Source organism: Triturus cristatus, chromosome 4_2 (assembly GCF_964204655.1).
Source record: "Triturus cristatus chromosome 4_2, aTriCri1.1, whole genome shotgun sequence".
NCBI classification, from domain to species: domain Eukaryota; kingdom Metazoa; phylum Chordata; class Amphibia; order Caudata; family Salamandridae; genus Triturus; species Triturus cristatus.
Genome location: NC_140586.1, coordinates 125,205,858 through 125,225,634, shown reverse-complemented (window position 1 = coordinate 125,225,634; position 19,777 = coordinate 125,205,858). Strand labels below are relative to the sequence as shown.

General features: G+C 43.0%; 1 protein-coding gene across 2 annotated transcripts in view; it reads right to left on the bottom strand.

Annotated features, from left to right (window-relative positions):
- The window catches only part of ATG4D (autophagy related 4D cysteine peptidase), a 72,998-nt gene that overhangs the window by 7,065 nt on the left and 46,156 nt on the right, over positions 1-19,777 (bottom strand). For both annotated transcript variants that reach the window (XM_085600765.1, XM_085600766.1), the window contains exons 7-10: positions 17,087-17,232; positions 16,444-16,522; positions 15,203-15,279; positions 5,262-5,381 (exon numbers count right to left, since the gene is read on the bottom strand). In XM_085600765.1, coding sequence (XP_085456891.1) covers positions 5,262-5,381; positions 15,203-15,279; positions 16,444-16,522; positions 17,087-17,232 — 422 coding nt within the window. The remainder of the gene's footprint in view (positions 1-5,261; positions 5,382-15,202; positions 15,280-16,443; positions 16,523-17,086; positions 17,233-19,777) is intronic.

The window sequence follows — 19,777 nt, the reverse complement described above, 5'->3', positions numbered from 1 at the left end:
GTTCATGTGGGGAGGTACCTAGATGGCATGGTCAAGTAAGGTCCAAGTCTACATGGTGGAAATTTCTGGGTCAACTGTTCAGGCTACCACCCACCGTCCCTAACAATAAGTCTCAAAAGCTTAACTTACTGAACAGGAGGTGATCCCCTTACTGGACAGGAGAGGACGGTTACCTCAGCCTCGTGTAACCAAGCTAGAGCTTCCCTTTACTGATTAGGCACATGTGCTTAACTGAGGAGGAAATGGGGAAAAGCTACATCTGAGGGATTATGACAGAACGGCTGTAAACCTGAACCTCCTTTCAGCTATATTGGGGGGGGGGGGGGGGTTGGGGGGGGGGGACATAGTGCTGCAGAGCCTCAGATAGGCAGATATCTCAGTCACCCGATGGGCCTCATATTCGACTGAGAAATATGGTGCACTCAGTGAATCAGAAGAGAAGATGTTGAGGCAGAGTGTGTGTGTGAAAGAAATTTTCATGTTGCTTTTGGATATTAGTACTCAAACTTGACTATCATGAAATATAGCCTCGACCAAGAAATAGAACCTCAGGTTATTGAAACAGAGGTGACCAATGGGGGTGTGGGGTTAGAGCAAGATTTCTTCTCCCTCATTCAAAACATGTAGGGAGGTAGGAATACCTATTCAAATGAATGAATTAGGCTTTAGCGGTCTCACAGGGGGTTTCAGTTAGTCTTCATCCTCTATTGGTCTGCTGAAGTGTCAATTACCTTTTGCTTCCATTCACACTAGCATGAGGTAGTGGGTCAGCCCACTTCAACCATTGACTCTTTTCGCTGTGAGTTACTGCATTTTACTTCAGCATATCTGTCTAAAAAGCAGTCCACTTTAATGCTACGACAGGTAGGCCATATTGTGCTTTTATTTCTTTTTCATTCCATGTTTTTTAGGTTTTGTTATTAGCCAACACCTTTTGATTTTATTAACATCACACCTAATATACTTTTTTTTTAATAAGGGCTTTCAGCCAGGCCTCTCCATTCATTGGTATATTGTTATGCAGATAACATTTTTCTTCCATTAACTACAGCATACTTCACGGGGCACAGAGCAGCCCACTTAAGCCATTGGCTGAGTTCTTTGTGATTGCAGCATTCTGCTCTTTCACAAGAGAACATCCCCACACAGTAAATTTTCCTTCAGTGGCAGAGTCTACCTACGGTAAGGGTGTGGTTTCTGGGCCCAAAAAATATTAGATAGATAGATAGATAGCTAGCTAGATAGATATACACAATGGCCCATCAGCTCTCCCAACAATCTTTAAAAAAAAACATAATATAGGCATTGGCAAAGCCAGAAGGCTGGTAGCCAATTCCTGAAACTATTAGCTTTGACAAAGCTTGTTTAACAGTTATATGAAAGGGCTTTTTTATTTTATTTTTTGGGTATGCAGGCCACCCTATATGGCGGCATTTTAACTTCCAACAATGGGTTCATACCCGAGGGGTCGAGCACATTGTTAAAACCCGAAAAGACAATATGAAGTTGATGGCAGAGCTAGTGAGGAGGGCAAGGACCAGTCCCGATGGAATACAGTCAGAGCCACCTTTCGCGAGAACCGATAGTCAATTGCAACCACTTGCATGGGAGAGTCTAATTACTAGCCTCAGCCTCCTCTCGTTCAAGCACAGCCTATCATCTGGTCTCTGAACGGCCATTTAAGTTAATGCGGTTGGTGTGTTCCCGCCCACTAATCCACTATGCCCCTACATCTCAGTGTGTTCATTAGGCGCAAAGTCAAAATGCCTTAAAATAGAATTACAAGAGAACCAGATTTAAAGCCTCTTTTTGTGGCCATTCTGCATAGTGGCCTCAAGCAGGGACATCTCTGAAAAGGAGCTGGCGCAAGGCAGAACCCAGCTATTAATTCTAAGATAGGAGAGTACCTAAAAATCTCTTGCTGGCAAGTGTAACTGAATGCTAAAAATAGTATATATTTATTTAGGAGCTTTGTAAAGCCCTGCGTGTACATTCTAAGTTACTTCACAAGGCTAACATTGGAGTTAAAAGTACATAAACAGATCAGTTGGCTTGAATTTTCTTTCTTTGCCAGTCAATCTTCGAAAAGCACAGCCCACCCAAGTGCACAGCCACATGGGCACTCAGCCATGAGGCACGATTCTCATGTGATTTACTGCACTGTTTGCATATTATAATCTATGACATTTCTTTTCTGTAATTCAGTCTGCTTATAGTTTCTCGAACCCTCTGAGGAGGATAAAGTGCAACACGTTGGCAGCCAAAACAACTAAATAAACCAACATATAAATCCGCTTAAACACAACGGCACCATTATTGCTTCACAGAAAATACAATTTTAAAGCTCAAAATAAATACAGGGAGGGGAGCTAAGGGAAGAGAACGAGAAAGAGCTGCAATAAAAAAAACTCCATGGCTTCTCAGAAAGGGGAGGGGGAGAAAGAACAGGAGCAGCAAGCTCGAATTTGCCTAATACATTTCTTTCTCAACTGTTCTTGCAAGCTCTACAAAAAAAAAAAAAAAAAAAAAAGAAAATAGGTTCAAATATAGGAATAGAGAAACAACCATTCAAATCCGCAAAAACACCCAGCTGAGTCCTATTTATCCATCTACTAGAAGTGTTATATATATTTATGTGCTTTTCTAAAAACGAGAAGGAACAAATCATTCCCAGAAAAGGAGCACCGATTTCGATTGAATCATATTGGTGTTGTAGGTGTAGCACATTAGGTTAAACAAAAACTCTTATAAAATAAAAATAACGATCATGAGTGTGGCCGTGTGCATTTGTTGTTTACATAGTTTGTCCTCGGCGCACCACTTTTCCACAAAACCCCATCCTGGCAACCAATAAATGGATACATTGTCAGGCTGCTGAATGATTAACTCTGGGGCCGACATGCAAGGTGAGCCTGAAAAAGGAGCAGGAGGCAGGGAGCTGTAAGGCAATCAGAAGGGGCCCTCCTAGGCGAATACAACTTGTCATTTGACCAAATTCTTTTTCTCGTTTGAGTTTTAACTATTCACAACATGTGCGAATTGAGCAATACGATTGCAAAAGCCGTAGACCGCAAAAACCGTTTTTTTTTTTTTAAATTACACGAAAGATAAAAAACAAATATTAGTCACATTAAGTTAGTGCAAAAGAACAGCTTCACCTCGTAATCCTGGTACTAGATGGGTGGGCGTTATTGGTCAAAGGCAAACATACAACAAGCAGCATGGGGGGGGGGGGGACGGGTTCTTTCACTTTGAAGTCAGAGAAATAAGAAAAGGAAACAAGCGCCTTGAGGAAACAGCCTCTGACATTTGATCTCGGTTTCTGAATAAACAGCAAATGTTACGAGACAAGAACAAGAATTACCAGCCCTGTTAACAGAAAATCTTGGAGCGAGCGCTCGTGTGAAGAGCCCTTAGACAAAGATAAAAGTTCCGAAAGCAGTTGCTAAAATGCGACAGGTGTAAGGTTACAAGTAATGAGGTGGTACTCCGTGGGAGGGAACAATCCATGAAAAGGAGGGAGAAATAGGAAAGAGGAATCACTTGGAAGAAGGTTTTTTAAAGGGTAGTCGAAGAAACAAATTAAATGCAATGTAAGCCCACAAAGTATATACAGCATGTCTCGAAGACACAGCGCAAGTGCTGTCTAGGCGAGACCTAAAAAAAAAAAAAAAAAGGGAAGGATAGCAAGAGTGAGTTTTTTTTTTATTTTTTATTTGAACAGTGCTACATATGTTTAGGATGGGAAACATCCTTACCAACAAAGTTTTAATTACGACTTACCTGAAAAACGAAGCCCGAACAACGACTTTCCTAAACCACGCCCTTTCTTGAACAACAAAGCCCGAACAACGAGGACTGCACAAGACGTGGCACGTCTCTCCTCTCCGCCCCCCCACCCCTCATGGATCCTTGGAATTTGCTTTCACCAACTAGCATCACTTAATTATCTGCCATGTATAATAGATTGAAACCAGGGGCAAAACACCCCTGCACAATTGAATGCAGACTAAAACAAGTCATACTACACAGCAAAGTATGGAATCCGATCGACGAGGCAGGACAAACTGTAGTAGCCATCGCACAGAAAAAAGTTATTATGAAAAAGCACTTTTGTTCATCATTATTCCGCAACTCACATAATCTTTTTGTGTAGAAAAGCGATTACATGTCATGCTGATAAAAGTGCTTAATAACCCAAAGCCACTTAGTTAAATTTGGTAGTTTTGCTTCATAAGAAAGTCAGTGATATTTTACTCGGTTACTGTCTTTTTGAACCCATTACTCTTACGTGCTTGGTCCTTAATTTTTATTTGACAGACACACCGTTTCTATATAAAAAAGTAACATCATTCTCGGTTCTTCAACTACGATCTCAACTTTCAGTAAAATGTTGATAAATCTTTTTTTTCTGTTAGATACAATGTAGCTCAAGAACAGTCAACATGCCACTAGATGGCGCATGTGACTTACAATTCCAAACTTCAATAATTCATTTTCATAGCGTGGAATATAACCGTTTTCACAACATTGATGTTGGAGTATTGAAATGCAGAATGATATTCAAGCATGTAGGTCAATAGATATCCACAACTGGATTCCTAAAAAGTGCACAGAACTAAACCACGTAGAAGTGTATGTCACTAGAATCTAGTTTGTATAAACTAATCATTTTCGTGGTATAGGAACTCGTTAACAATGTAGGCGTTTGGCATTGCTCGTTGTTTAACCCTTCGTGGTTAGGGAATTCGTGGTTTAGGCAGTAGTTGTTCAATCATACAACCGTTTAGGATGCTGAAGTGTCGCCTTTTAAAAGAAACACAAACAAGTGTTTGAGATCTTGTGGAACATTTTTGTTTCAAATAAATGTTGTAAAGTCATTACATAAACCGAACTGAGCGGTTCTATTTGTTTAGTTCACTGCTTGTATAATGCCTGATGTTGCTCCCACTGGCTAAGCAGACACAAAGTCACTTGTGGGGGTGCCGGCAGCACTGTACTGTAAACTTAGGTCACACTCGATGAATTAATCGCCAGAACAACAACAACAACTGGGATTTCAGGGCCCCAGGTGCCAAAGGCTTTGTTTTAAGGTGCCCAAAGAAGTGACAGAAGGGCAAGCACATTCATTTGGAGCAGACCACTATCAGAACAGTGTGTCATATGGGTAATTATTATGTGGCATCACAAGTAGGCAGACTCTGCAACAAAAGATAACAGTTTTACTGCTAGACAGAAAAGCAAACTAAAGTGCCACTTACCTTTGCTAGCTCCAAACACAGAGAATCAAACTCCTTGCGGTTTCGGACGTAGAAGCCCAGCGTGCAGCTGGGATCCATTTTGCTGAAAGGGAGTTTCCTTGGTGAGTTGCAGTGGAAAGTCTGGAAGAGATTGACAGCCACGAAAGATTGGATCAGACAACTCTAAAGGCATGTGTTTACTGGATATGCTGAGCATTGCTTGCTCTAAAACTCTTTCTTCTAACCCATTACCCTACCATGCTCTCCGCACTCTAAAAGTACTGGTGCACCTACCCCACTTTTTTTTGTTGAAAACTCTTTTTATTGGCATTTGTAATAAAAACATTGCATACATTATAACAATTGGAAATGCAGTAGGTGTGGGCCCTTGAACAGGAGTGTACAGACACTTCGTTTGTGGTCAGCGGAACTCACAGGCCTAGGGTGTTATGATCCCAGATTTGTCTCCGAGTTATAAACAGGCTACCGATGCCTGTGCCTGGGCCCAACCCACTAGTGTGCACTATGGACGCCGCACCATGCGGGGGCTACTAAGTGTATCTATATCCCCGTTGTGGTGTATCACGTAGGTCATAGCAATGCAGCCACCTGGTAACTGTTAACAAACTGGGGGTATGTAAACTGGGGAGTGCACCATATCTTGAAGTAGAAGCAGTGTGAGTCTGGCGTCGGAAAGCTGTGCCATAGCCTGTCATAGTGTTAGGGTTTCGCAGGCGCGGAGAAGGGTCGGGGGAGGGGGTGGAGGCGGAAGTATTGATCATTTTCTGTGTGTGGGCCTAATGAGGGAACAGTTGCAGTCTGTAGTTAGGACCCGCCGGGTGCCTGGGGGTGCACCTACCCCACTTTAGAACCATTAGCAATTCTCACACCTTGCATCAGAAAAAGTAGACTCACTTTGCAGACCGGTCCCAACCCAAGGTGTTGTGCTAGGAGCAAATCCTGATGCAAGACTTTCTTGGCAAAAGTCTTAAAAATGCATTATGCAATAAGTGCTGCTGCCAGTTTTAGGCAGCAAAAATAAAACATCTGCTACAATTCCCAAAATCTCACTAGGACCACCTCTTTACGAAAGGCTGAGGTCATGGAAGAAATACAGGAAAAATAAAATCACTTTCATGGTGATCAGTCACTTTTCATCCTTGCTCGCCCTCCCTTGCAATAGTTTAATAAAGGCGGTCAGCTTTTCACAAGCGGACGCGGACACTGTAATTCTTTGTGTGGACCTTCCCTTGTGCTAGTGTCCCTCTGCAAGCGCAGGTCACACTTGTTTGCCACCGAAGGTCACACTTTTCCCAACATTCAACGATAAAGAGCAGTATATACTTCTACAAGATGACTAATTTGGTGTTGTGAAGAGGAATCATCATGAAGGTAATGTTTCGTTATTTTGTCATCCTGCTCTCTGTCCTTCCTGCATGGTTGAGAATATGGTTCCACAACCAAAAATACTAGAGAGGTAGGAAGAGAGAATGTGACTGGCCACACTTCAAGTTAACAATTTTCACTGAGCTTACTTACCAAAAGCTGCATTGTGCCTGGACTAGTGATGCAAGATGCTTGCAAAACACACATGTGGAAAAGCCATTGTTGCTTTCCTGCAAATGTCTTTAAAGGAAACCTCTTTTAAAGGCCAGTAATGACGCTTTTGCCCTGGTGGAATGAGTGCGTCTCTACATTTGTAGGGGTCTGTCTCAAATTATTCTGCATTCCATTGTGCTTTAACTGCAGGTTAGTTCTGGAGCAAAGATGCTGATAAAAACACAGACTGATCGAGTGGGCAGAATGAGGGTGCAACACTGGCTGAGAAATTCACAGGAAAGGCCACCTGAATCACCCACCTATTTCTCAAGGTGCCTTGCGCAAAACAATGCTACATTTACAGGACGAACTGCAGAGGGTCTAACTCTTAAGGCCCACGGCCTCCAACTATTATTTGCTTTTAGATAGTTATATTTTGCAAAATAATCTAATTTTGATTAAGAATGTTTGCCGACATGAAAAAAGAAAGCACAATCTAGCGGTTCAAAAAACAATCCGTAACGTATTTTAGGTAAAACCCTTTCTGAGGGATAGAGATTCCTCACATTATACATTTCCTACAGGTGCCAGAATGGATCAGTAAATCTTTTCAGCAAGTGCACCTTAGTGTAGATAGATAGCACCATTGGACTTTGCAGGGGGCTCTTCCCACCTCTGAAACTGATGACGATGAACCATCTATAGGTGCCACCACTGCGCTCTGACATCTGTTTACAACAATGCATTCTGTGCCCTTTGACCCGGAACACCAGAAACACAATTGAGAACCACAAGAGTGTGCAGAATTTAACATGGAACCATATTAACACCTAAAAGTCCACTCCACAGAACGAGGTAGTCAGTGGGCAGTGAGTAATCTCTGGTGAGATTGAGAATCCACGAGTAAGAGCATTATCACAGGTAAGTAATTGTTCTTCTGATGGATACTTCTAATCTCAGATTCCTAACCTTTTGAGCAGATACCAGAAGAGTACCACCCCATTCCCAAAAAGGGGGAGGGACTAAGGAGTGAACATTACACCAGAAAATCCTGTAGAACCAGCTTGGAAATAGACAGATGCCCATGTGGCGACCTGGCAGAGGTCCATCACCGGAACACCCCCTTGGGTCAAGGCCTTAGTGATGGCCTTAGCTTTGATAGAATTAGCCCTAATGCACTCAGGAGGCTTGTTATTCAAATAATCATCAATATGGATAGCTCTTTTGGGGCTGCAACCAGTGCAGCCTCTCTTCTCTAGAGGGATGTGGTGGCGAGAAGAAAGCGGGAAGCGTGATAGACTGCCCAACATTGAAAGGTGACAATTTTTTATAAAGAATTATGCTAGAGTCTCAAGCACCAGCTTGTCCAGAGAGAATGTGGTATATGGTGGTTGAACTGACAACACCTGCAGTTCACTAATGTGGCCAATGGAAGTAACTGCAATGAGGGAGGCAGTTTTAAGGGTCAGTCGCCTCAAAGAACAAGTGTAAATAGGCTCAAAAGGAGTGCACAATGAAGATAATTAAATTAAGATGCCATAATGGTATAACAAAAGGTGCAGGAGGAAACATACGTAAACCCTTAAAAAAAACATTTTACAACTGGTGACTTAACCAGAGAGGGCTGATGAGGTCAAAGTAGAAATGCAGACAAGGCTGACAAATAACTTTTAATGGTGCCCAAAACAAGTCCTTACCTGGCCAAACATAGGGCAAACAGAAGAACATATATGAGCTTTGCCACAAGCGGCTTTAGCACACGGCCATCACACCAGAAAAAAAAACGTTGCCACTTTTGTGGCTTGGGAGTGAGCAGCCAAAAATCAAGTCCACTGCCTCTGCAGGCAGATCAAATCCACTCATTTGGTTCTACTAATCCATGCATGGAGATGTAGGTTCTGGAGGTTTGAGTGTAGCACCATGCCAGTTGTTGAAGGAAAATGGGGCAGACACTCAGACACAACAGCTCGGAGTAACAGACTTTCGTAGCCCATTACCGGGGTATTGAGATCACTTGACTCCGGTCCCTCCCGAGCATGATCAGAATCTGGGGATGCAGTGGCAAGGATGGATATGTGTGAAGGGGACTATAGTGTTACAAAAAGCAGGACACAACTCCAAGGGTACCTTAAGGTGGAATCTCTACAGCGCAAAAAGCTTGACAGTCAGCATTCTCGGAGGTTGCTAAAAGATCTAGTCAAGGCATAACCCATTGGGTGAGTAAGTCTTGAGCTACCTCCGGGTGCAAATGCCATTTGTAGTTGGCTAGATGGCATCTGCCCGTCTGCCCTGGTGTTTAGGGACTTTGCCAGTTGGTTTACAGTCAAAAAACTTCCATGAAGATCCAGCCAGTGCCACAGCCTCAGCACCTCCAGTACAGCACGTGAGCACACACGCCCTATCCGTTGCAGTATCACATGGCATTTATTTTGTCAGTCAGAACTTGCTTGGGGTTACCTTTGTTGGGAGATAGAAAGTGCTTGCGAGCCACTCGAAGGCATGTTGTTCCAGGAGACTGATGTGGTGCCTCTGATCTATACCTCACTCAGAGTGCTTCCACATGCCACAGTCAGGGCATCCGTCACCAGTCTGAACGATGGATGGGGAAACTAGACCTACTTATCACAAGTCCGGTTGGAATCCTCATTTACCACTGAAGGTCCTGGAGCCTTATCTGAAACACATTTTGCCTAATAGCGACCCTCAGTCCTGAGCCTATTGAAGGTGGAGGTTCCACTGGTACACCCTCATGTGGTAACTGGCACTACGCCCAGCAGGATACAAGAGGCCAGGAAACCAAGAAGCCTCAGAACCGTTCAGGCTGCAATAAAATGGGCAAGTCCAAAACATGAGGATCATGTCTTGAATGTTCCAAACACGCTGCAGTCGGAAAAGCCTTAAATGCTACAGTGTCCACGACAGCCCCTATAGGTGCAAAACTTTGCGCTAGTTAAGACTTCAGCTTGTTGCTGGATAACCCTAGAGAAGGTAGGGGGGAGATGGTCGCCCGCAGATGGCCTGCTGCAACCTGTGACAAGATCGCCTTCAACAGACAATTGTCAAGGTATGGAAACATTCTTAACTTTGAAGAAGGGCTGCGACCACTGTCATCAACTTTGTAAATACCCTGGGCGCCGAGGTGAAGCTGAATGGCAGGACCGTGAACTGGAGACCTTCCTGCCCCACAACAAAGTGAAGGAAATTCCAAAGTGACTTCAGGTCAGGTAAAGGAAGTACGCATCCAGGTATTAAAAAGAACACCACATCAATGCCCATAGAATGTCCTAAACTGTCAGTGGCAAACAGCCCAGCTGAAAAAATATATTTGTATGCAACAAGTCAGCCATGGACCTTTTGTGTGACGGTATTTCAAAACTCCTCATCAAGATCTCATGCACCATTGTGGGAGCTTTTGTGCATTTATTAAATTGTGCATTACCAATGATGTGAAAAATATGGATCTACACTCAGATGTACATGTATAGACGTACATGATGCTACAGCATTTGAAAATGTGTTGCTAGGACCTGGTAAATTGCCTTTTCTTAAATTATGCTTACTAGGCCTTGATGCCATCTTGTTCAAGATGAATGTCTCACCCTGCACGTTCACAGTTTATTTCTGCTGCACACAGTCAAGCAAAGTCACATTTGTTTATTTCCAAATTAAGTTGTTCTTGAGAAATAGTTCTATGATGGGCTCGGTAATATTAACAATATTTAAGGTTTCTGCCAAATGCTTGCAGTATTGCACTCATTCATAATCGTTCACTGTTTTGTAACTAGTTTGTTCTGCCATCTCTGGATGATATTAGTATAGAGTGGGTTAATTAAATATTAATGTAGTGGGATAGTGTTTAGGTGATAAGGCAGTATAATACTCAAAATTACTGTGCTCGGTTTGATGGATATTGTAGTCTTTTACTCTCACAACAATGAATCTGCACTTTTAACGTTAGTCTATGAGAAGATATTCTATCTAAACGCTCTAAATTGGGGGTCAGCCAGATGACTTTCCGATGCTACTAGGGAAGCTGTCCAATTTCTTACTGATTTTGCTGCTCATTGGGAATAAGAATATTTCTGAAATCGCCCATATTTCTGTATTGCCCAATTGCTAAAAGCCTTAAATTTCAATGCCTTTATGCATCTGCACTTTACAATATGTGTGATACCCTTTGTGATTCTATAATAAATCTTTCTAAATTGTATAATTCTGTCCTAGAACTCACCAATTGAGTCGGTCATTACTTAACAAATGTATTTTTATTGTGTAGCGTTGTGCCTTATCTTGAGAGACACTGCCTCAAGAAATTGAGGTTTAACATTGTCCCCGACTCATCAACCTGTGGGCGTATGTTTGAGGTGTCTTTTGTGAGTTTTAAGAACTTTGGGGTTCCTTGCAACCTCAAAATGACACAGAGGGTGCGGATGTATCTGCCTAACAAGACAATCATGTTGAGAGAATGAACTGTCAAACTGGCATTAGTGAACACTCTCTTCCCAAGAGCAAAGATTCAATTTCAGGTGGGGCAATAGGAAAGGCTCAAAAGTTTACTTTGCCTTCTTCATAGTGCATACTTCTGCCAGCAGAGTCACCTGGAGCAGGCCTATTGTACCTTAGCAATTAGGGTTTTACCAGCTTCACTGAGAATGGCTTCGACTGCGCTGCAGTTGTCGGTCAGGCTTTCACTGAAAGGTAGCAAAGGCCTGGATGGTGCAGGGTAAAATTAGGAATTTTCTGTTACCATATTAGTCTTATGTTTCACATACGGCAACTGCAGTTCCAACCATTCTCCTGTCATACATACTACTTAAACAATAGAAGTGCATTCTACCTTGGGATGCCCCAATGGAGAATCCAATTCTATCCCTGGTGAGGTTATCCAGACCACTAGCATTTTAGAGGCCCTTCTTCTTGTGCTTCGACTTACCCAAAGACGAAGACTTCGATGACGAGTGGTGGTGGTGGCTCTGCGACCGGTCCCGCGACCTCCTTCTCGACCGGGACCTCCTTCTCGACCGGGACCTCGAACGGCACGGAGCGCACAGCCGGGCCTCGAGAAGCTTTCGAGACCGCTCCTTCAAAGACTTCGGATTCATGACCCTGCAGTCGGAACACGACTTCGGGTCGTGGTCGTGCTCCAGGCACCAAAGGCACACTAGGTGTGGGTCTGTGACCGACATCAATTTGTGACAGGAGTCACAAGCCTTGAAGCTGGTCCAACGGGACATCTCTCCGTGCACCAGGAGTCGATCGACTCAAAAAAGGTGTCGACAAAAGTTGCAAACACAGAGTCAAAAAGTGACTCAAGGTACCGCTCTCTCCGGATCTGCGCTGGCTGGCGCGGAAAAAGAAAGAACGGACGCCAGCATGCAAGGGCGGCGTCTAAGTAGATACCGCAACGCCATTCCGGCAACGACGATCGCAGAGTCGACCAACTGCCACCTATCGACGCACAGAGATACTGCCGAGGGAAAAAATTCTCCGGATCCAGTCTGACACCTGGGGGTAATTCTAAGGTGAAGAATCCATAACTACTTGTTTCTTTCAGATAAAATGGATAAATCAGTAAGGGGCAACAAATCATCTGCAACATCCAGGTCACGGTGACGTGGAACATTCTGTAGGTCCTGTATGGTGTCTGAGTAGAAAAAGGAGTTGACGATATCAGTGCCAAAACAGAGACACTACAGGAGAGTTCTTCAACACCACTGGCTGGCAAAAGGACTCTACTGGCTGCAAATATGAAGTTGGGCCAAGAAATTTCAGGAGTATCTGCTCCTGCTGTGGAATGGGGCAGAATCGGACAGCCGGCACCTGTTGATTGCTAACTGCAAAATCTCCCATCTAAACTTCTTGCGTTTGTACCAAATTTGTCCTTGAACTTTGTCTTAGAAAGAGTCAACGACTTGGAACGCGACCACTACACTTTTTTGTGCCATACAGCTTAAACTCCCACTCTCCTTTAGTTGGATCGGAGAGCATTTATTGTATGACTTAGAATCAGACAGACGTCATGCAGGCGCAGCCCAGCTTGAAACCTTTGATTTATGGCGGAGCTATCCGTAGCACATTATATTTGATTCAGAAAAATAATTTTTGATGTCTGTGACGAAATAATGAAGTTCAAGAGAGCAGCGCTGGATCTGCATCCAAGGGCACAGCAAAGAAGCAATGTAGTAACCGATGTCAGTGCGCAGGTGTGGTGCCTATATACGGCTCCGTGCTGCCACTGCCTGAGGCGGGACAAGTCTGCCCCTGAATCTGATGGCATCACCTATTGACGTGCAAGAACAATTGCTGCTAATGTTTTTGTATCTAGTCTAGGAACCAGCACTTAAAGGTATCCATCAGGAAATAGGATATTATTTGGAAAAATAATCATTTATCAAACACAGACTTTAATCATATAGACTGTTCCCATCTAATGCTTTCAGTTAAGGTATTTTGTACTTTAGATCTTTAGGGTTAGCTCTTTTGGAGTTTAGATATTTTGCTTTTCAGATGTTTTAACGTAGACATTTTGTCCTCGTGATGGATTGGTCTAGATTTCTTTTAGTTTAAATCTTGTGTGCATGTGCACATGCACATGTACTTTCCTTCTCTGCTTTGCTTAACATCTCTTGGGTCACATTCTTTTTGAGAGGTCTGCCTCAAGGCTCCAGAAAAGAAGATCTCTTCTGAATGGGGTGGCCTGTAGGGTTGACATATACTCAGGACTAACACTAAGTTGCTTTACCCACAATATTGTGAGCACCTGGTCTTCTTTGACCTCTGTAGATACTGTCCTTACCCCTTTAATTCCATTTGAAGGGTGTGAACTCCATACCCAATGGGCAGGCCTTAAGTAAGCGATGTACATGATGAGGGATTTGGAATCAAAACAAAATGAAGAAAAAAGGTCAAGGATCATGCAGGGCTTCCAACAAGACGATGGTGAGAGGATAGTAAGGTCGAGTTTTATCAACATTTCAGTTGACAACTACCTCTATTCTTGAAGCACAGACAGCCACTTTCAGGAAAGACTCAAGGCACAAGTTTGGCCAGGAGATTGAGATATGCATGGTCCCCCTGCCACCCACCTCGCTCAAGCATCTGGATTTCTCAGTAGACACTCTGCTCCTTTCTACTTAAGCTTCTGCATCCCTCTGCTGTGACCCACCTGTGATATTGTCTGGGAGCAATCACAACAGTCAAATAGACCTAGGAGAAACCTTCCGTGGATGCTTTGTCGACACCACTCTTGAAACCAAAAACCCTGCACAAACCAGTCTACCCCAGGTGATGCATTGTGGCTGGGGTGTTGTGGCTTTGGTTTTAAATTTTGTAACTAAGAAAAATGAAATTTACTCCTGACTTCATTGCTCAGTTACACCAAGTTACTTTACCCCCTTGTGCCTTGGTACCACAACTTGCCAAAGAGCACGTAGAAAAAACTACATTCTCAGTCCTAAGCAATATTGGACATTTCTATTTTCATTGCACTTAGGAGTCGAAAGAAATCAGGCATTTCTACAAGCTTATCAACACCAATTCTCCAAATGTTGTGCCAGCGGTTTGAGCAAGCAGAGGCAACACCCCTTTCTCAGAACCTAACAGTCATAACTGGCAATAGTTGGAAGCATTCAGATGTTCACAGCAAGCTCTTGGATGCTGGATTAAGTATATTATATTTATATATTGTGGTACTGTGTAAAGGAAGCTATACACAATCATATGCATTTTTATTTTGCAATGCTACTTACTAGCACATAGGCTGCAAAGCGGATCATGGAAATTATCCTAGAAATAAATCTAAGTAACTACAACAAATAGGCTGCAATGCTATGGTTACTCCCCAAAATATGCTAGAAGGGCAAGGTTAGTACAAAACTCAGAAAAGCACATCCTGGTTCCCCCTGGGGGCATCGGTTAAGTGATGGTGACGGCAAAACGCATGAGATAATTTTTTTAGGGTAGCTTCCACCAATAGATCTAATTAAAAAAGCTTAATATCGGACAGTTCAATATGAACACTAACCTTTTTTTAGTGCAATTAAGCCGTTTCTGTACTAATTATTGTCTTCTTTTTTCTAAAGGGAGTGAATAAGAATTTGTGTCAGGGAAGAGTACCCCCGGACCTAGATGAAGGAGGTCAAACTGAACAATGGGAATGGAGAAAGACTCCCCTCTGGGCTGCAGTGAGCTGGGAAACAGAGTGGCACAGAGGAGGGGTGGGGTTGGTTTTAGAGAATAGACTCAATAGGCTTTGTATGCTCATGTGTATAGGAATCCAAAGCAATACAAGTACATGTGACAAAGAACATGTTTTTATTGTGCTGAAGCCACAAATTCAATGTTCAAAACCTCTAGCGTTATTCTGAAGTGATGGCATTGCGCACACACACACAATGCTGGAATGACAATATTTTCTCACTGACCTCTAGCGGAAAGTTATCTTTTTCAGCATCTACAAAAGTCTGGCAGTAGTGTGGATCCAGGTACAGCAGGAAGTCATCTGTAAATTCAAAGTTAAGAAGCATAAGACAAAGTGCATCACTATGCAGAGAACAAGGGTAATTTTCATGACAGGACTCACTGTGTTCAGGCAGATTCTACTCTACCTTCATGTTGATCAAAGCTTAATCAGTCAAACTACAGACAACATAAGGAGCTTGCAGATGACACCACAGCTACACCCAACACTACTTTAAATATTTGTGAAACAGACAGATGGAGTTGTCCTGGAACCCATTATACAGCTGTCAAACTAAAGCTTTATGCGAGTGCCAGCTTTGCCCATCTGTCCGTATAAATACCATGAAAACAGACCACCAACATGCTCATAGTTTATAATACAATTATATGTTTCTTTGTAATTATGACATCATTCACTAAGCCAGGTCCTCTGCTCTGATAAATTGGAGGATGAAGGCTCCTGTAAGAAAAAATAAGACCATTTGCCCCACGCAGGAAACTAGGTTTCAGTGGAGCTGGGCACATGCTAACAGAGAGAATGGTAGAAAAGTTGCCATGGTAGACTGAGGGGAAAGAACCCATTCCTTCATGTTCCTCTGGGATTTTAGTCTTTGTGCAAAGCATGAGAAGGATACTTGAATATTCTAAAAAGTCAGGATTATGTGCTTGGTCTAAAAAGTTTTCTGAAAATGATTCAAAATACCTGAAAAAGCTGGACTACATCACCCCACATGCCCTCAGAATGGACTACTGCAAGCTTATACTATAAGCAACCTTCAAATGAAAGAAACTGGGGGTAAAAGTGAACTTCAAAGTTTTGGACCTAGATACTGGAGCAATCTCAAGTTCATTAAAACTATAATCCAGCACTAACGCCTTGAAGAAAGATTTGGAAACACGTATGTAAGGAGCCGAGGGCTCCTAGGAAAAACCTGTGAGGGTCCCCCATCTTTCACAAGGCACAAAACCTCACCAACAATAACTAAGAAGATTATTAAGAGGTAATTTTCCAAATTTACCCAGGAGTACAGATTGTTGAGAAGTACACCGTTGGCTGCTTTAAGCATTTTAGAGGTTCCATGTAGATGTTCCAAAAAGACAAAAGCAAGGGGGTGCCTGGATTCCAATCTTTAGGTTAAAAAAGAGAGCGCAGTGAAAGGGGCGGTCAGAGGAATTCTTGTCAGCCATTTTGATTGATGCTTACCTTGATATCCGATGAAGTAGAGTGAATGCTTGGGTTTTCCACCGATAATCCCAATACAAAATTCAAGTTTAAGAATCTCCTGTAAATGACATTATGTTAAAGAAATATGCTTCAGCAGGAATAAGGGAAACATTGCTCACTGTGTTATTCCCCAAATTCAATGGCATGTCACATTTGGTTACTAGAATAAAGGTGCCCAGCACTGACCCAAGAAGGAGTAATCCATACTAGATTTTCAGGGTAAAAATGTGGCTGAATTTAGATGCACTGAAATACATTTGTTTCATGTTGCCATCAAGAAAACGTGGTATGCATGGATCAGCTCTGTCCATGCACTCGAACGTTTGAGCCATATGCCAAGACCTTGACTATTCAATTCCAAGCCTGGTAACCAACATGACACTCTGATGTTGCCCTGCAGCAGAAATCATGGTCTTTACCTCAAATGATTTAAAACAATGTTAGTTTATCCCAAAATTGGGGTGATGTTTGATTTGTCAAATGAATGGCTTTTAAGATGCACATTAATTTTCCAGTCACATAAAATAATATTTTAAGACCAGAGAGTGGGAAATCAAAGCGCAATTGTGCAAAGAAGACAGAAAGGAGCAAAAGGACAATTGGTAAGGCAAAGAGTGCTTACCTTGACACAGCTGATATAGACAGGATTCAAGCTCTCCCCGCCCAGACGAACAGGCACCAATATTATAACAGAGCAGCATCCGGCACTGGGGGCCAGCTGAGAAGTCCCGTCACCTTCCAGTAGTCTCTGCACATCTGCCTTGTACACTGAAATAACACAGTAAATTAATATCCACAGGATGAATGTGAAAGCATATTCCCCACAAACAGTGGCTTTATCATTACAGAATCCAGTGCAATTTTAAGGAAAGCAAGGCATTTTGTTTTTAAAATCTCTTAAACTATTCTATTTAAGTGGCTGAAGTGGGCTGACCCTCAGCCCCATGTTGTAAGTGGTATGTGGCAGAAGAAAAATGTTGACAACACCTGGCCAATGGATTAAAAGGGTTGGCTAAAAGCCCCAATAAGCAAGTATATTATATAGAATTTTACCAAAATATAAAGGTCTTGGCTGATTCCAGATCTAACAAAAAGCTATATTCTACCTTCAACATATTAAGTCCTATGGTGCATGAACTGAGGAAACATCTATGGCTTTATTCAAAGTAGAGTAAAGATACTGGCATAAAATTAATGATTGAAATAGTGTTGACACAATAAGTAGTAGCTCATTGACGCAAGGGTAAAATGCACCAGAAAGGCTTCAAGATCCACAAATAAGTTGAATTCCAGAGACAACCATCCTCCAAGCACTTGCATTCAGAGTGAGGACAAGAAAGCTAAGCATATAACCGCAGAATAGCCCCTCTAAAAGATGACAGATTCAAGCACGGCAAGAAAAGTAGTCAAATCACAACAGACACCAATTTTGAGATGCTTTTTTTGAAGGAGGATTCATGCCAAGGGGATTTAACCTGGGTACCATCACTGTGTGCCCTCCCTGCCTCCTCCTTATTTGCTGAACTGGCTGCTGACAGCAATTCAAAAGTACGAGTCTAGGGCGAGTACTGCATCCTCTAAATTGTCCTGCGATCTGTTTGGTGTTGGTAGGGTTCTTCTGGCACCACAGTTATTGCCTCCATTTATTGATGCTACATTTATCTGTTAGTTAGTTCTAAGAAAACACAACAGTTACGTAACAGAATCTTTTACTTCTAAAGTCCTAGTAATCTGGACTACTTCTAAGGAGCACGAAAGTTACAAATTAATGTGACTGCACTAGCTGTCTCTGTGCTAGACTACAATGCTGCCCCTTCAAACCAATTCATTTTGGAGAACTTTTAAATATTAGGTGAAGAACAAATGACCACGCTGTAAACTTAAATGCTTGTGGTGTATCAAACAACTGTTACCCTACAAGTTCTAAAATGTAGCAAATAATAGCATTGTGCCACTGGTCATACGCAAGTCCTCATTAGAGCCAAATGATTTAGGAATATATCTACAAATCCAAGCTTCACTTCTACCTCAAAACCCACCTAAAGTGAGGACTGTAAACCAGGGGCTGCCATCTGCTGCTAGCAGCAGAGGCTGGGGGGGGGGGGGGGGGGGGGGGTCGCATTACAAAGGCGGCAGGCCTTTGAAGCTTCCCTTCTTTGAGCACTGGCCCATCCTGGGGTAGGAGCCATGACACCTCGGCCCAGGATGTGCATTGTTTCTGGACCCAGAGAACAGGGGCTCTCTACACTGAGGTCCAGAAACATGTCTGGTGGTGGCTGGCTGTCTACAGCCGGTCAGAGACGTAACTAGGGTTGGTAGGGATTCAAGGGGCACCTCTGAGGTCATCTCTGGATACATGGTACAGTAAATCCCACACTGGCATCAGTGCGGATTTATTGAAAGGAGTAATTTGGTATCAAACACTCCTATTCAGTGAAGCCATCATGCTGCTGTGGAACTCGAGTTGTCAAGTTACCAGCCCATGTACTGTCTATGTCTTCACTTGCACTTACAATATTAGTAAATGGTGCCCAATATTGAAGGAGCTTATCTGCTCATGCAGATATGCCCTCACCTGTCGTATAGTGCACGATGCCTTAAGGCTGAGAGGCCAGCTAGAGTCAGTGCTAGCTGGCATGGCACCCAGGCAGGGTGCCATGTCGACTTTGTCATTTTCTCCCTTCACAGGGACATGCAGGCTGCAAGGGGAATGGCATGATCCAATTGAGGGGGCCCCAAGGGACCCTCTTCAGCTCTCAGGCCTTAGGTACCCAGGGAGCCATTTACTAGGGACTTACAATGGGCAGAAGTACCAAATGGAGGTTTGTTTTAGGGAAGGAAAGGGGAACTGGCACAGTATCCTGGTTGGCAGGGACCCTGTGCACTACATTTGAAACCACATCAAAACCAGGCAAAAAGTCGGGGGCTATCTATGTAAAAGAGGCACTTTCTCACAGCAGGCCTTTGAGCCCTAAGTCAGGGTGCATTATATTTTATGGGAGGACATGTCTGCATGAGCAGACATGCCCCTGTGATGTCTAGTTCTATAACTAGATATTGCATGTGATCACGGAAACCATCTTAAAAGCATGTGCTGGACACGGATGAAAACAAGCTTCCCAGCTACATGTTGGCTTCACTGAACATAAGGATGTTTGGTATCAAACATCTCGGAATAATTAACCCACACTGATATCGGTGTCGGATTTCTTAATAGATGCCCCCTGAAAACCTACAAGCCACTGGTGTGCTGACTGACTGGTTCACGCCAGCCTGCCACCAGAGATAAGTTTTTGACGCCCAAGGGTAAGGG